Consider the following 17,872-nt stretch of genomic DNA (forward strand, 5'->3'; position numbering starts at 1 on the left):
GAGCAATCATGTTTGTATCTAAATTATAATGATCTGCTCGATTTTCTTTCATATCACAAGTGTGTCTTTCGCAGAATTTTGTGATAACCCACATACCATCAGGCTTAACAATTCCCCGAAGCAACCACTCACAGCCTTGATACCGTCGTCTACAAACTAGTCTCCATATCTTTGTGTTTGACTGATCAACCTTAAACTCCCTCATGTCCTTAAAATAATAAATTTTGACAGCCCGTTGCAACGCCTTTTTGGATGCGAACAACATTCCCTTTGCAAGGTAGCATCGATCTTTGTTGAGATCCTTTGGTTCAATCCAGTTTTTTTGGCGACTATCATCATCTTCTCTGGTGAAGATAAATGCATCATCACGACCCTGCAGGCTGTCAAGATAAGGGATATTGTTAGAATGCCACTGAATTGGGCTTTCAGAAGTTGGGTTTTCAGCTATCGGTGGTGGTATGCGGTGGTGCATTGGTTCTTGTTAATTTTGGCTTTGAGGAATATTGTTGGTCATACCAACTTGAACATCATCATCATCATCATCTTCATCATCGGTTACCTCTGCATTATTAGCTATTTCATCGTCATCATTTGATGATGACTCATAATAATTAGGAAAATCTTCATTATCAAGTGCATTCATCCTCCTACACGAAAAGTAACATATTTTAAATACCAACATCATATATATATATATATATATATATATATATATATATATATATATATATATATATATATATATATACAGATAATTTAATATCAAGGTGATGAACTTACTGTCGTTCATAAGCACTGTCATGGTGTGGAGAATGATCAACTCCACCGAACTGAGAGGATTGACCAACATCCATATTTGGTACCACTGGCGAGTTTTGAGAATAGTTCCTATAAAGATTTGAAAACTGGTTATTTACCAATTCATACAACAAACACGTGCTACTACACATAATAATATGAAAAATCCATATTTACCAATTTTCATTGTAAGCTTGATTAAATTGCTAGCTTAGATTTTCCAGCGGCACTTGACCACTCAAAATGTCTCCATAAGAACTAAAGTCCCCATAAGTGTTACCATGAATAGGCTAGACTTGAGGGAATTCTTCTCGAGGTATCTTTTCAACATACATCTCAAGAACATTAATGAATACTAAATCACGATATTCTTCCGGCGATCCCAAATAATCACTCAAAGATTCATCATCGTTGATATTGTGCATGCCATAACGCACTACACCGTTTGATATTGTTTGTGGATATCTGCCAGTTAGTGAGATTCCAAACTCAGTGGGTGTAGTGTTCATTCTTTTGTGCATGTAACTGACTAGTGTTTCATAATTTAAAGTTGTTGGAAATTTAACATGGGCTTTTGATTTGATACTATAACGAATGGAGTAATTGTCCTCGACGATATCTCCATCCCAAAATAGTGAAACCTTAACAGTTGAAGCATTTTGAGACATTTTTTTCTATGAAGTTAGATTTTTTTTTTTGAATGACTTGTAAGACTTAGACTTATGAAGTTGATGATTTTTTCACTCGTCAAGCCTTCAAGTTAAATAGATTCCTGAAATTGTCATGCGTGTTGTGTTGTCAAATCAATACTTACAGTGCGCATTAAAATGGTGCGCAATATAAGTCGTATTAAAGCGGTCAAATAATGCAGCAACGTGTTATCAAATCAAGCCTTTATGTGTCATAAATTCCTGAAATTGTCATGCGTGTTGTATTGTCAAATCAACACTTACATTGCGCATTAAAATGGTGCGCATTAAGGTTTACTTTTTCACTTTCACGCACAGTTTTTGTGCGTGAAAGGTTCAGTTTTTCATCAAACTTTAAGCTTTTTACGTTCACGCACAGATTTGTTTTTATTTTTTTTGAACCTATTAAAATCACGATTTTTTCCATACGTCGCACGAGTTATTATTAAGATAACTAATTATCATTAAGAAAATAATAACACAAAATATACACTTTATTTACAACATTCACAATCTCAGGTCCCACAAATGGGAGCCTTTAGAGTTCGGCTAGGCCTAAGGCTAACCCCACCACCACCACCATCATCTCCATCCCCCTTCCTCCTCTTAATCTGTACATGCTCTATGGCATGATCATCCTTGCTTCCCTTCCTTCCCTTCTTTCGACCCGGACCCCAGTTCATAACATGCTTTCTATGGGAAATGACGGTGGGCGGTGGGGCCGGTTCATAACATGGCTCCTCGTCAATCTCATCAGGAGATGGGTCCACAGGCGCAGAGGAATGAACCTGAAATAACATATAAACAATTTAATTTAGATTTATTCAAAAATGAACCTGAAATAAATAAATAATTAATAAATTATTTTATTTTATTGTAAAAATCAAACCTGTGTGTCGACGACCTCCTGAGATGCCTGGTGAAAGGGCTCCTGAGCTGACTCCTCAACGGTCTCTTCAGTGGGGCCCGGTGCATACAGAGGTGTCTGTGAAGTCGACGGCCGGGAATGAGAAGTCAATGGGATATCTGTAGTCGCCAGCTGGTAAGAACTCGGCGGGATCTCTAAAGTCGACGGAGCCTCGACACCTCTGCCAGCCCTACCACCTCTACGACGGCCACCAACTCCTCGGCGACCAGGACCATCTGCTGCCCCAGGTGGGGCAGCGGGAACACGCTCATGGAGACGCTCAAAGTCATGTGCCTGTCTCATACCAGTCTCGGCAAGCTCAATCATCCGTGCTGCATACTCCGCCGTCTCGGGGGCCTTCGTACGGGCAGTGCTCTCATAGCGCATCGTCTGGACGGTCCGTACCAGCGCCTCGAACGCTCCTGCGAGAGCTACATATCCTAGGCCATCCGGACGACACCTAGAGGGGTTGCCAATAATGATGCGAGTGATCCGCATGTACCACTCAATGTACATATGGATTGAAGTGTCATGTCCGACTACCGCTAGACTCGTCATCCTCACATCCCAACTCTGGACCTGCTGCTGCATATAGAGTCGCTAAACATCATCGACGGCCGCACGCTCGTCCCTCGCATAGTGGTTATGCTCCCAAACCGTCGCAGCGGATATATTCTGTACATACCCAAACTGCCGTAACACGCGGTCGGGCGCGTGATACTCAAATGCGAACCCGAAGTGTTCGGGAACAAGATGGTCCCGAATATGATGAGTAGGTATAGACGCGCGCGTCGGTCAACATCAGCCTGAGGCGTGTCCTCTCCAATCGGATGCTGCATGTCTGTGAGGCGCAAGTGAGCGTAAAGGGCCGATAACAAAAGCCGACTCTGGCCGGAAATGTGACCATTCAGAGCCGCGAAACCGGTGAGCCTAGTCAATTCATCCCGGTAAGGCGGCAGCACAGGAGGCTCCTCAATATACAATGGGCGTCCATCAACCTGTAGCCCATAAATGACCTCCACATCCTGAAGAGTAATGGTAGCCTCACCGGTGCGGAGATGAAATGTGTGCGTCTCCGGTCGCCACCTCTCAATCAATGCCGTCACTAGCGACCTATCGTGTTGTACCCGACCAACTTCGACGCACCGGTAGATACCGCCACGACGTAGTATATCCAGGACACGAGGATGTGGGGGGCGAGCAGTTAAGATCTCCCATGCTGAGTCCCCTAACCGGGTACGGACATGAGACTCAGGCTGCAGGTCGAATGTCCATATATATTGCGACCTATGCTTGGGCTGAAGATACAGTAACTCTCGGTCGAAGGGCCCCGGATCAAGAGGGTGGTGATCCATCCGTTTTACGCATTTTAAATCAATCATTAACAAGTAGTATTAGTTAATAGTTATGCAATCTTTTAGCAAAATTTTTATTAAGGATTGTGGTGACCCATCTGTTTTATGTATTTTAAATCAATCATTAACAAGTGATATTAGTTATGTAGTCTTTTATCGAAAATTTTATTAAGGATTGTGGTGAGCCATCTGTTTTACGTATTTTAAATAAATCATTAACAAGTAATATTAGTTATGTAATCTTTTATCGAAAATTATATTAAGGGTTTTCAATCCTAAGCTACGGGTTATGAATCCTAAACTAGACAAGTGAGGGATGGCTCAGTGGTTAAGCACCTCCACCCACGACCGGTAGGTCCTGGGTTCGAGTCACACCGGAGGGGAAGTGTGGAAACACTATAAATCCTCCTAAAATGGGAGGGGAAAAAAAAAAAAGAATCCTAAACTAAGGGTTTTCAATCCTAAAATATAAAGATTAAAAATTAATAAGTCAAATAATTAACAATTAGTTAGCATACAATTAGTATAAATAATTAATAAACAAACAATTAACTAACTAATCAAATAATTAACAAGTTATTATCATATATTTAAGAAATAAACAATTAAGTAACTAATCAAAAAATTAATAAATTATTATCATATATTTAACAAATAAACAATTAATTAACTAATGAAACAATTAAGAAATTATTAGCAAATAAACAATTGGCTTAACAAAAACTCAATAAATAATTAGCTAGTCTAACAATTAATAAATACTTAAGTCGCTAATCGAACAATTAACAAATACTAAATAAACAATTAATAAATAATTAACTAATTAACAATACACAAACAAATTAAAAAAAAAAAAAAAAAAAGGGCAGTCCCAACAGTGCATACGGACTGCCCAAAAACGGACAAAAAAAATGCGCAAAACGGGCAATCCACCATAGTTACACAATGACCATGCTTAGGGTAATAATATATTTAGCAATTTAATAAAAACTTCGTAGTGAAATACCTAGATTGAAGGTTTTTTTGAATTTTCAAAATGATCTCTGCGCCGCTCTATTCCAAAATCTAACCTTAGAAACTTGTTCCTACACTTCAATATACCAAGAATATTGAGTTTTGGATTGAAAAACAACAAGAAAATAGCGTTTTGGGGGTTGGGGACCACGCGAAATCATCGTTAATGGCGGGTGGGGGTGTCACTGTCGGGTCTGTGGTGGGGAAGGAGGGGGTGGCTTTTTGTTGCCCTCCTTCACGCACTAAATTCGTGCGTGAAAGGCTGAAGTTGCATTTTTGCAATTTGGTCCTTTCACACACGAATTTAGCGCGTGAAACCTAGTAATGTTTTTTTTTTTCTGCGCTAGTTTGGTTCAACTTTTTTGTTTTTGTGCTACAAAAATCACGGATTCTGCAGAAGATGATGCGTTGACTTTAAAGAAAAGCCTAAACACGCCTATGGAACTAGGTTGGTTGGACCCAAATCCATGCAATTGGAAACCTTTTATTATCTTGTTTGCATTTTTTCCTTTTAATTTAGTTTTATACCTCCACATAAGTTTAGTAATATATATGTGGTTTTTAAAAAGTTTTTATTAATTAATACGAAATGCTCGTGTAACGCAAAAATTAATTTTGGTAAATATATTTAAGGATACTTATTAAGATTTGACTCTATACCACCAATTTCATTACGCCACCACTTGAGGGCTTAGCGGTGTTTGGTTGGTGAGATAAGGATAACAATTTTAGGATATACCATGGGATTATTTTATCCTACGTTTGGTAATGAGTGTTATTTAGTCCTAGGATTATTTTGTCCCATCATTTTAGTATAAATAGTGGGATAAATTATCCATATAGAAGGTGAGATAAAATAATTTCATGGGATATCCTTGAGAAATTTGACGTCTTGCTACAAGTACTATATAGTATTATTGACATATTTTAAACCCAAAACGTGTTAGCATATTTTAAGCCTTAATTGACACTACGTACCCAATTAAGTTAAAAAAAGAAATTGATAGCCCTATCTGTCCTATCCACCAACCAAATAATCTCATGATATTGGGTCACTTTTGGCCCAAAATAGTATCATTAGTTGATTCATAGTTGGTAGCACAAGGCCCAACATTACACCTGCATTGCAACAAGAAGTTGGTGCAGCAATTAGCAGAATTGCCATTCTTTTGGGGTGGTCTTTAAATTTTGCCCTTCGGCTAAAACCCATGGGTTCCAGGTTCGAACCCCTACACAGTCAAAATTTTTAAAAAAAAATCGCAAGGCAGAGTTTAAGTTTCGCTATACCCCTACCGGCATACACTTGTGAAGGAATTACCAAAGTTATGCCGTACCCGGCATACTTATGCCTTATGGCAGACTTGGCATAAGTATGCCGGGTCCGGCATAACTTTGATAATTCCTTCACAAGTTTATGCCGTGTCCGGCATAAAAGTTTGCCCATTAAAAGTATGCCCCCACCGGCATAAACTTGTTAAGGAATTACCAAAGTTATGCCGGACCCGGCATACTTATGCCAAGTCTGCCCATAAGGCATGAGTATGCCAGGTCCGGCATACACGCGACCCAAACCTTGCCTTGTAATTTTTTTTTTTAATTTATGCTTGAGCGGGGGTTCGAACTCAGAACCTCATAATTTCTGCGTGAACGCTCAGAGTTGCAATGCGAAGGGCAAAAATTAAAGACCAGCAATATGAGGGGCATAATTTAAAAACCACAAATATGAGGGGCAAAATTTAAAGACCACCCCAAAAGAAGGGCATTCCGCGCAAAAAAATGAAGTTGGTGAGGCAATTTGCATGATTGTCGTTCAAAGGCGCTGGTCTTTGATCTTTGGCCCTCAAATTGCTGGTTTTTAATTTTTGTCCTTCGCTTAAAAAGGTCGCTGAAAATATCCCAAGATTCTGAGTTCGAACTCCCGCTCAGTAAAAAAAAAAAAAAAAACGCAGGGCATAAGTTCATATGAAACTATATTCACTATGTAGTTACATAGAAACTATACCGGATACGGCAAAGGTTTCCATGAAACTACATAGAAATTATATCTATAGGCATAGTTGCGAAATTAAGGCAGAACCTATGCCTATCCGCTATGTAGTTACATAGAAATTATGCCGGACACGACAAAGATTTCTATGAAACTACATAGAACCTATGCCTATAGGCATAGCTGCAAAATTAAGACAGAACTTCGTTTTCATGAACTTTTGTCGGACAAGGCATAGGTTCTATGTAACTTAGCCCGAATAAGCACAGGTTCATAAAACCCTATGCCTTGCGAAATTATTATTATTTTCGACTCTGCTGGGAATCGAACCCAGAATCTTTGGTGCGAAAAGGATACTTTAGCCCATAAATTTTCATTAAATGAGAAGTAGGGACAAAAATTAGAGACCAGTGAATTGAGGGGAAAAATTAAAGACCAATCTGTATGAAGGGTAATCCACGCAATTTTTTGAAGTTGGTGTTCATACCGTGGAAGCTTCTCTTTGTTCAAAACGAGTCCTTTAGAATGTGTTTGAATAACTTGCAAGTGAAAACGCTCTATCCTTGCTTTTAGACCATCACAACTTTAGTGGCTATGCTTTCCCCAAAAAGTAGTAAATAGATCACATTCGAAAAGATTCAAGTTGGATAAGTATTTCTAGATGACTGAAAATTGGGTTTTTGAGTAAACTTTGGAGTTAGTCCAATTAACTTCTAAATATTCTTTTGACTTGTGTACACATTTAAAGTTTAAATCATTCGAAAGTTATAAGTTGGTTATGTTAAATTTATGGTTATTTAGCTTATAATAACTTTTGATTTGATCAAGACTTTTGCTATTTATTCTTAATATTCTTTTTTAATCCTCGAAATACTCATTTTGAAAACAAAATTTTAACTCCCTCTCCTTTTCATTTTTTTAATTTGCATTTTCATTAAATTGACTTGTTTTGCATTGAATTTATTCTTGGGAGTTCAGCAATGTGAGCAAGCTTCCACAAATGGAGTTACAAACCAACAATGTTATATGAGATTGAATGTTGGGCTTATAAAATCTAACATATCCACGAGATGAGTGATGCGAAAAATGCGGATGCTTAGATGAATGTCTGGTCATATAAGATTAGAAATGACTACATTCACGAGAAGGCTAAAGATTTCAAATAGCACACATCGAGGATCAAATGAGAGAAGATTGCTTGAGATGGCATGGTCATGTCCTATGTTGACCTCCAAATACACCGATTCATTGATGTGAAACCATAGAGTGTCAAGTTGTTAAAAAGGGACGAGATAAACCTAAAATCACTAAAAAATGAAGTTGTATAAAAGTTACCTATAATTTCTTAGGATTCATATCTACCATCGAAATTGCGATGTTTCAGCCTATATACCTTTAATGGATGGACCTCACTCGAATCCAATACTGTGACACCCCAACTTAGGAAGAAAGTCTTACATCGGCATAACACAGGAGAAGTTTTGGGTATATAAGTAAGCATGCCTTACCTCCTAGTGACGGGTTTAAAGCGTCGAGCTAATCAAATTTAAACTTTCCATCCGTTTCAATCCAGCTAGATTCAATTGCTTTTTCACATATAATACAATAACTATCCAATGTCATTGCCACTATCAAATCCTAGTTGTTCAGGCAGAGGCAGATCTATGATTTTAAGTTTGTGGATTCCCACCCAACTCAAATTAAAATAATAAAATGAGACAAATCAAAGGCGTACATGGTGACCAAGAGCAACAAAGCTTGAGGATTCCTTCTCCGCCACTAGACCAACAACATACATTGTTTACGAGTTCTCCAGATTTTGACCCTAAATTAGAGTTGATTACTTTTATTTTTCAAACAATTACATAACTTTTTTCCATGTCTAAGTAAATTCGTGTTCTAATAAAGAATTAAACATCTTAACCTAGAAATGGTAAAGTCAAATAAGAATCCAGACGCCAAAATCCTTTCTTTTTCAAGTTAGTACTACAAAATCTTAAAATAGATTTCTTTTGGTATTATCACTTTCGACCAGTCAATTCTTGTATGTAGAGAGGTCAATGTACTGGTCCTGCCATTAATTTATTTTTTATACTCTATATATCTTTACTATGCATTCATTTTATTTTGAAATTTTCAGTTTTATACACTTACCTTGTAAAATATGATAAAGCTTCAATCCATAAATTTGATTGTATTATTTGTATGCACTAAAATTTTTAGTTTTATGCACTTTATTATTTGCAACTTGGTGACATGATTTTATTTTGTAGCCACAATATGCATATTTTACACCACATTGTCAAATTTTATGCCAATTAAATACCTTTGTTCGAATCGAGAAACATAAAATAATCTACATGTGAGCAAGTTTTCTTGAAACGCTACCACTTGTTTATAAGGAAAAATAGAAAGACAAATAGATAATGTTGAAATCATAACTTCTTTATGAACATAAAGGTGATGTCCGAGTTAGTTTGCACAATATCTGATTATTCCATCAAATACTTGCTATTTCTCACCAACATAAATATAAAACAATTTTACCTATCAAAACTTAAGTTGACGGAAAAAAAAACCAACATTTTTTTAACTCCATTGAAATTTGAGCAGGAACCGATTCAAAATTCAAAATACTCCAATTTTAGCATGTCTTTACAACCAAGATGACTCCAATCTAAATGTGAACGAGTTTTCTTGGACGCCACACTACTGGTTATTTAAAAGTAAGGACAGAAAGACAAATAGACACTTCACTTAGCTATTTGCACATCCCTTGAGAAACTATTCACTTCAAAAAAAGAAAATATAAATTGACTAAACTACCTCTAATTAAATAGAAATTGGAATTTAATCACATAACACTTAATAGGGGCAAATCTTGAAAGATAAGATTAATTCTTTCTTAATTTAATAAGTGGACACTTTTTTGACACAAGAAAAAAAAACTAAGTGAACACATTTTTTGATCTGAAGGGAATAATATTCAAATCATAAATTTTCTTATGATAGTGGTGTCCGAACTAGCTTGCACATATATCGATGATACCACTAAATATTTGCTACCTTTCACCGGTATAAATATAAAATAATTCTACTTACCTTTTTTGTAATCCTTAGGAATTTGAGGCTAACCACTTCAAATTACTCCAATGAGACGGCTACGCATGCATTAAGCATTGCAACTTTGCAAAGTTAATACAAAACTAAAACGCGTCGTTTTACGTTTTCTTATCCGCGTTTTTAGTTTTCATTTCACACACACACACACATCAACACAGCTCAACAAAAACAAAATCTAAATTTGCATCTTTCCTTTTTAAGCAAATTCTGGCTATATATAAAGCATCAAATTTGGCTATAATATAAAGTACAAAATTTAAAAAGAGAGAGTAGAGAAGAGAACTTACAAGAAAATGGCGTATTACTATATTGAAGAAGAAGCTTGGAAATGTCCAAAACACCCTTCAAAGAATAAACGCCGAACTGGAGTTTGTTCAATTTGTCTCCGTGATCGACTCTCCAAACTTTGCCCTAACTGCGCTAACGTGCGCCCTTCTTGTACTTGCACTAACGTGCGCTCTTGCTCTGGTTGCACTAACGTGCGCCCTTGTTCAAATTGCGCCTCCTCCGCCAAAATCAACGGCGGAGATGAAACGGCTTTATGTAAGTCAAAATCCGTCGGAATTCCGTTTTTAAGAAAGGTAACTGTTAATTCCGGTGAACAGAAGAGCACTAACGTGCGCTCTTGTTCGAATTGCGCTATCGTGCGCCCTTGTTCAAATTCCGCCGCCTCTACGACGTCGTCATCTTCTTCCGCGAAGATCAACGGCGGAGATGAAACGGCGTTATGTAGGTCAAAATCCGTCGGAATTCCGTTTCTAAAATCGCGAAATGCTAATTCCGGCGAGCGTAAGAGCACTAACGTGCGCCCTTGTTCGAATTGCGCTAACGTGCGCACTGAGCCGTCATTTTTCCGATCAAAATCCGTTGGAATTCCGTTCCTAAAATCGCGAAATGAGAAGAGTACGAAAACGGCGTCGTTTTGGTGGATATTTAAGTCAAGAAAAAGGAGAGGAAAATTAGAGAACGAATTAGAAGTGAAAGCAAACGGTGTAAATGATAAGTTATACTGCAATGATACTATGAGATCGAGATCGAGATCGGTGAATGTGGCGGCGATGACGTCACTTTCCGGCGGAAATGACGTCAGTTATTCGCCGGAAAAGTTGAAAGGATGGTATTTGTTAAGTCCGATGAAAGTTTTCCGGCAATCAAAGGCGCCAAAATTGGTTACTTAAGTTAACCATTGCAGTTGTACAGAGGTCTTTTTTTTCCCTCTCATTGTCCTACTGTTTTGGCGGGAAGATTACTATATTTATTGTTTATAATATCAAATTATATGAATTAGTTGTGTAAGTAATTTTAACAAAGTGATACTCCCTCTGTCTCATGTCGCAATTTATGTGGTACTTTTTTGAGATTGCAACTGTATGAACTTTGATCATGATGTATTTTTTTAATTAAATTGATATGAGAAAAGTTGTAATTTATAATACTTTTCATGTAGTTTTGAAATATATAAATTTTAATATTAAAATATCGAGTTAATTTAATCCAATTTAGTCAAATTGTCTCTCGAAAAGCGAAAAATGTCACATAATTTGAGACTAAAAGGGTGTGTGTATATATATATTAGTTATGTTTAGTGGAAAATATATATGTGCAAGCATATGATATACGTTTTGATATAAGCATGCAATTCGAGTAAAAAAAAATCCATTTTATTTTGAAGTTAAGAGTATTCTCTTGCTTTTTTATTTTGAAGTTAGAGTATTCTCTCAGCTTAAGCAAGAAAGTTGCTTGTTTAGCCAGAGTTGAGTTGTTGGGTTCGAGCATTTAGGAATGAAATTTTTTTGTTGGATGTTGCCCCTAAATTTATTTGAATTTCAATGCGAGTACCGATCACCGAAGGAGGAACGAAAAAAAGCATGTTGCCGCGTGAATTTATCACTTTTTAAATTCCTTTGCATTTGAGGAGCGTTTGGATAGGATTTGATGGAAATTTAGAAAAAATGAAATATTTAAAAATTGAAGTATATTGGAATATGATGTAAAATTCTATACATATCATTGTGACTTCAAATTCATCCATTTTTCTTATGTTACCAAATATTTCATGTTATTGAACTTTACTTATTATCGGTAAATACTTGTGAATACCTTTTAAATGACATTATCGTATCATTTTTTTTTTAAAAAAAATATTACACTGTCAAGATATAAGAGTTAATTTCTTTTAAAGTTATATATATATATATATATTGTATACGGTAAGAACCGGTTATGAGGCAAACCGGTGGAACGAGGAACTGGCGAAAGAAAGGAATGAGAATGCACCGGATACTATTCGCCCTTGACCGGGGGAACGCTTGGACCGGAGCTGAGCGAGGGACATCGACTGATCTGCCTTCTTCGTCATCGAAACGGCCAAGTCCGGTGACCCGAGCATTCGTGGCCGTTGGTCCGTATGGCTGTTGGCCCGCATAGCTGTTGGTCCGTATAGTTGTTGGCCCGCATAGCCGTTGGTCCATATAGTTGTTGGCCCGCATAGTCGTTGGTCCGAGTGGCCGTTGCATGCGACCTACGCTCCAGTAGCGTCCTGTCATAGTCAACTACCCACCATGCGTGTGTCAGACGGCACCGTCAGTCTAATCCCACAAAATCCGTTCAGAACTGTCCTTATTACTGTTATTTTATTGATTCACATTGTATGAAACCCATGGAGGTCACGCTATAAATAGAGCACATCCCCCTCCTTTGTAAGGGTTGGCTCTTCTATTTTCCCAAGAACATTTGTAATAGAAAGACTCATATATATAATCTCTCTCTCGGCCAAGATCATATGTGTCCATTGCTGTCGTGTATCTTCTATCAAGTGTCCCACATCGCTTATAAACGTTTACATCCATAGATCATTGTCATTATTAGCCATTTTATTGAAGAACACTCATACACATATTTTCTCTTCCAAATACACGTCAAGATTCAAGCACATATCCTATACACACTCACAAATTTAATTGATTATCCAAATTCGGGGTAAACATATATATTGATTTTTGGCGTTTACCATTACAAACTATCATGTGAACATTATTCAGTAGGATATTTGATTCAAATAATTGCTTGAATAATACCATTTGTGCATATATAATTAAGCCTGATAACTAAAGTTACACTTACATTTGTGCATAATCAAACTCGATAATTCTTGATCCAGGCAGAATTCTATCCCATTTAAGTTATTACAAGGACTCTTAATACGAAGTTCATTGTTAGCTTTCAACGTTTTACATAAGCAAAACATTAAATTGATGAGAATTGAAATCATAATTTTAAAAACGAAAATGCAGAAAGAGGGAACAGAACTGAGCAGTTTATAATATAGTACTACTAAAACTTAATATCTAAATATATTATGTGATTTTTTTTTAATTATTAAATTAACATGGTTTTTCTCAAGGGGCCACAAGTTGGTATACTACTACGAGGGGCTGAGCCAAGTGGGAGCAAGGGGTTCATCCGAACCCATTTCGGCGAAAAATTACACTGTATATTTAAGGTTACAATAATTTTTTTTTGTATATATAGAAGATGTTGATTCCCTCAACTTCTTTGTATATTTACTTTTTCATATTTTAAACTCTCTTAGTAAAAATTCTGACTCCGATATTTACTTCTGTTATATCAGATAAATGATACGATCTTGCATTACTGAGGATGATATTGATTCTACAGAATTAGATACTGATCAAACTGTTACTTAGTTAATGTAGACTTGTGATTGTGACCACTTTTCGGAGTCTACTAATTAAAGAGTAGATAAAGATGAAAATGTGGTCAACAATAAATTGATAGATTACTTGAGAGATATCAAATCAAATCCCAGCCATAGCACATGCAAGGTGTTGTCTTTTTCAGTGTAGAAAAAACCACGTATCATTTCATTCATTAGGTATCACACCGTGTTTAATATTGCGATCCTGACACAAATGGAATGGTGAAATGGATGGAATCCGTAGTCCTTAACTAGAGTCAAGATCAACTACGACTGCTCGTCACTTTTGTCTTTTGGTCACCGTAGTTAGTCCCCTCAAATTCAAGTACCGATAAAGATTTCTTGATTCCTCAAGGCCGAGCTACGGTTTAGAAGCAAGCTACCTCTTGCCTATCTCACCTTCTTCCTTTTAGGCGTTCTTGAAAATGGAGAAATATTAAACAGGGAGCGTTTTCGCCTTTAACTAACCTTAGCACCTATGCGATGCGAGTCTGGACTGTTCAACTCGTTAAATTCGAATAACGGATGATTAAACAAAAAAATAATGCAGTTCTGTTGTAGCTTTGGTTTAAGCCTAAGATTAATTAATCTTTGCTTTAAATATTTCATTATACCTTTAATGACATGTTGTAATATACATATAACATGTATAAATGACAAGCTCTCAAAGTAATTTTGGATTTTTGATACGTATCAAAAGTTTTTCGTTGTTTCTTCAACTTTAAGTCCGATGAAGGTTTTCCGGCAATGTAAGGCGCCAAAATTGGTTAACTTAAAATAGCCGCATCAGTTGTACAGAGGTTTTTTCTCTCTCTCAATTTACCCAACTGTTTTGGCGGGAAGATTACAATTTTACGTGGTAAAAATTTGCTTACATTCTATGGGGTCGTTTGGTAGGTAGCTAAAATTATCCCGGATTATAATCGCGGGACTAATTTATTCTATCTCTTGGGATTATTTTATACCATCTAAAAGATGATCTAAAATAATTCCATGATAAGTGGTGTAAGAAGGGATATCCATCTTTTAAGTTGTGATGCATTTTATACCTTGTTTGGTACAAGGTATAAATTTATCCCATGATAAATTTATACCTTCTACTAAACATGGTACAAAAATTTAGTGCTGGGATATCCCAGTTTATACCATGCACCAAATGACCCCTATATGTTTGTATCAAATTATATTAATTTGAACTCTTATCATATTCTTAGTGAAAAATATGTATGTGCAAGCACATATATACATTTATTAATTTGATATAGTTATTAAATACGAGTAAAAAATTCCATTTTACGTTGAAGTTAGAGTATTCTTTCTGCTTAAACAAGCAAGTTATTACTTGTCTAATCAGAAGTTTTTGATTTGAGCCCTTGTGAATGGAAAAAATGTTGTTAGGAGCGTTACTTCATAAATGGGTCTTGTAATGCACAAATCGGGATTTAGCTGAACTTTAATGCGAGTGCCAGCCACGGAGTGAGAAATTAAACAACAGCAAAAATCGAGTTGCCGCTGTGGATTTGTAGCTGTCTTTCCTTTGCATTTAATTTGAGTATTGTTTGGACAATATGTGATAGAAATTTGGTGGGGGGCAGTATTTAAAATTGAAGTATATTAAAAAATGATGTGAAAATTCTATACATATCACTACAACTTCAAATTCATTTCTTTCTTATGTTACCAACTTGTTTTTAACTTCTTTTGCTTTCTGTTTTTATTGGATTTAATAACTATTTATATTCAATGATCAGAGTACACTTGACAAATTTAACCGAGCTACTATAGAGGTCCCTCACCTTATATTTCATGTTATTGAATTTTACTTATGATGGGTAAATACCTTTTAATTGAGTTGATAATATTTTTAAAATAAATTATACTGTCAGTATATAAGAGTTAAGTTTATTTTACAATCATATAAATTGTTACCATTACAAAATCTAATGTGAGTATTTTTCAGTAGGATAATTGATGCAAATAACTGCTTGAATAATGTCATAGTAAATGCTTATTCATCTCTCTTTGATTTGTGCATAATTAAGCCTGATAAATAAAGTTACACTTACATTTGTGCATAATTAAGCTCGATAATTCTTGATCACTGCTGAATTATATCAGAAAAATGATATGATCTTGTAATATTACTGAGGATTAGGGGTGTACATGGACCGGGTTGGTTCGGATTTCTTAAACACCGAACCAAACCAATTGCGTCGGGTTTTTTAATTTATACACCAAACCAAACCAATAAAATTCGGGTTTTCAACCTCGGGTTTTCTCGGGTTATTCGGGTTTTTTTTTCGGAATAATCTTGATACAAAACATATAACTTTTACGTCAAATATTTCTTTAGTCCTAGTAAGATACAACTATGTAATATTAAGGTGTTTCATAAGAAAATAACACAAAATGTGAGAAGAGTGATGACATTGTATTAAAATATTCAACAAAAGATAATAAAATCGGTTAAAATAAATATTGCTAATTAATAAGCCATAAAGAAAATGACCATAATCTAAAAATACTAAGTCATGCTAAATAAGTACGGCTAATAAGTATTAATTATATGACAAGAAAAAAAAAACTTAAGTTCTGTATTTTCACTCTCTAAACCAATTATGCAAAACTAAAGAATAGATATCCAACATTATTGTCATTTCTATGGGTAAATATTAGTGCTGAGTTGGTTTTGGTTTGGACTTTATATGAGTTACTAACATCCATAGGATATAAAACTTATTCACATTCAAAATCTTAAGTTCAAGCTTAAATAATATGATAATAGATGAAAAAATATTTATAAATTACATTACAAATAAATATTTTTATGTATAAAATATTTTAAAAATTGAATACATGTAATGTCGGGTTGGTTTGGTTCGGTTTGACTTTTTTTAGCTAAAACCAAACCAAACCAAACCAATTATGGTCGGGTTTTTTTTCCAACACCAAATCAAGTCAAACCAAACCACTAGTCGAGTTTTTTTCTCGATTTGACTCGGTTTATCGGTTTGGTGCGGTTTATCGGTTTACATTGTACACCCCAACTGAGGATGATATTTATTCTGGAAAACTAGATACTGATCAAGTTGTTGTTTAGTTCATGTAGACATGTGATTGAGACCACTTTTTGGAGTCTACTAATTAATTAGTAGATAAAGATAGAAAATGTGATCAACAATAAATTGATAATAACTTGAGAGATATCAAAGCAAATCCCAGCCATAGAACATGCAATGTGTTGTCCTTTTTAGTGGATAAATCAGCACATATCATTTCATACATTAGGTATCACATCGTGGTTAATATTGCGATCCTGACACAAATGGAAATCGTGAAATGGATGTAATCCATCACCCTTAACTAGAGCCTATCTACAAGAGTCAAGATCGACCGCAACTGTTCGTTACTTTTGGTCACCGTACTCAATTCCTCCAAATCCAAGTAATTAAGTACCGATAAAGATTTATTGATTCCTTGTGACCGAGCTACAGTTTAGAAGCAAACAACCTCTTGCCTATCTCGCCGTCTTCCTTCAGCTGGGTGAGCCTTCATTTTTCGGATAGTCTTCTACTCAATGCGCTACTCCTGTTTTTTGGTGCCCATTGGGTTTACTTTGTTCACGAGTCGATCCCATGACAACAAAAAAAGGATTTGGTTTTAAGTTCCTGGGAATGGAGAAATATTGAACAGGGAGCATTTTCGCCTTTAACCCTAGCACCTACGCTATGCGAGTCTGGACTATTCAACTTATTAAATTTGAATAACGGATGATTAAACAAAAATAATGCATTTCCGTCGTAGCTTTGGTTTAAGCCAAAGATGAATTAATCTTTGCTTTAAATATTTTATTATGCCTTTAAGGACATGCTGTAATATACATATAACATGTATAAATCACAAAATTTTGATTTTTGATACGTATCAAAAAAAAATCTTAAACTTTATATTCAGTCAATCAACCATACCTTATCATATAAAATGAGACGAGAGATCATACTTAAAACAATTTTCGTGATATGTCAAAAAGCTTTATCTTGTCTTTAGATCATATCGAACTTTAAAACAATGATTTTTTTTAATTTTTTTTTTTGTGTCTTCTATTCTCATTATTTATGAAATGTGAACCATGAAATCTTGAACCATGATATACTTGAAGGACCCAATGAAATTTAAGTTGTGGTCAGGGAACTTTAGAGAGGGACTTGAACTATTATTGTATGGACAAAAATCTATAATTGAATTATTAAGCGGTCAGTGTCACTATATTCTGTCTAAATA

The 17,872-nt window shown here is 35.6% G+C and overlaps 2 protein-coding genes across 3 annotated transcripts; one reads left to right on the plus strand and one right to left on the minus strand.

Moving 5' to 3' along the window:
- Positions 1 to 2,001: 2,001 nt before the first annotated feature.
- Positions 2,002 to 6,050, minus strand: LOC132609727 (uncharacterized). Of its 2 annotated transcripts, none has more exons than XM_060323857.1 (2): positions 2,392 to 6,050; positions 2,002 to 2,275 (listed from the first exon to the last, which is right to left on the minus strand). In XM_060323857.1, the coding sequence occupies exons 1-2, from the start codon at positions 2,983 to 2,985 to the stop codon at positions 2,003 to 2,005; spliced, it is 867 nt and encodes a 288-aa protein (XP_060179840.1). In that variant the 5' UTR covers positions 2,986 to 6,050; the 3' UTR covers position 2,002. The 2 variants fall into 2 exon arrangements, with proteins under 2 accessions (XP_060179840.1, XP_060179839.1); XM_060323856.1 differs by having other exon boundaries at positions 2,377 to 6,050.
- A 4,029-nt stretch (positions 6,051 to 10,079) lies between these two features.
- Positions 10,080 to 14,374, plus strand: LOC132609728 (uncharacterized). Its single transcript, XM_060323858.1, has 2 exons — positions 10,080 to 11,012; positions 14,328 to 14,374. The coding sequence occupies exons 1-2, from the start codon at positions 10,167 to 10,169 to the stop codon at positions 14,370 to 14,372; spliced, it is 891 nt and encodes a 296-aa protein (XP_060179841.1). The 5' UTR covers positions 10,080 to 10,166; the 3' UTR covers positions 14,373 to 14,374.
- The last annotated feature ends 3,498 nt before the right edge of the window (positions 14,375 to 17,872 follow it).

This window comes from Lycium barbarum, chromosome 9, assembly GCF_019175385.1.
Source record: "Lycium barbarum isolate Lr01 chromosome 9, ASM1917538v2, whole genome shotgun sequence".
Taxonomy (NCBI): domain Eukaryota; kingdom Viridiplantae; phylum Streptophyta; class Magnoliopsida; order Solanales; family Solanaceae; genus Lycium; species Lycium barbarum.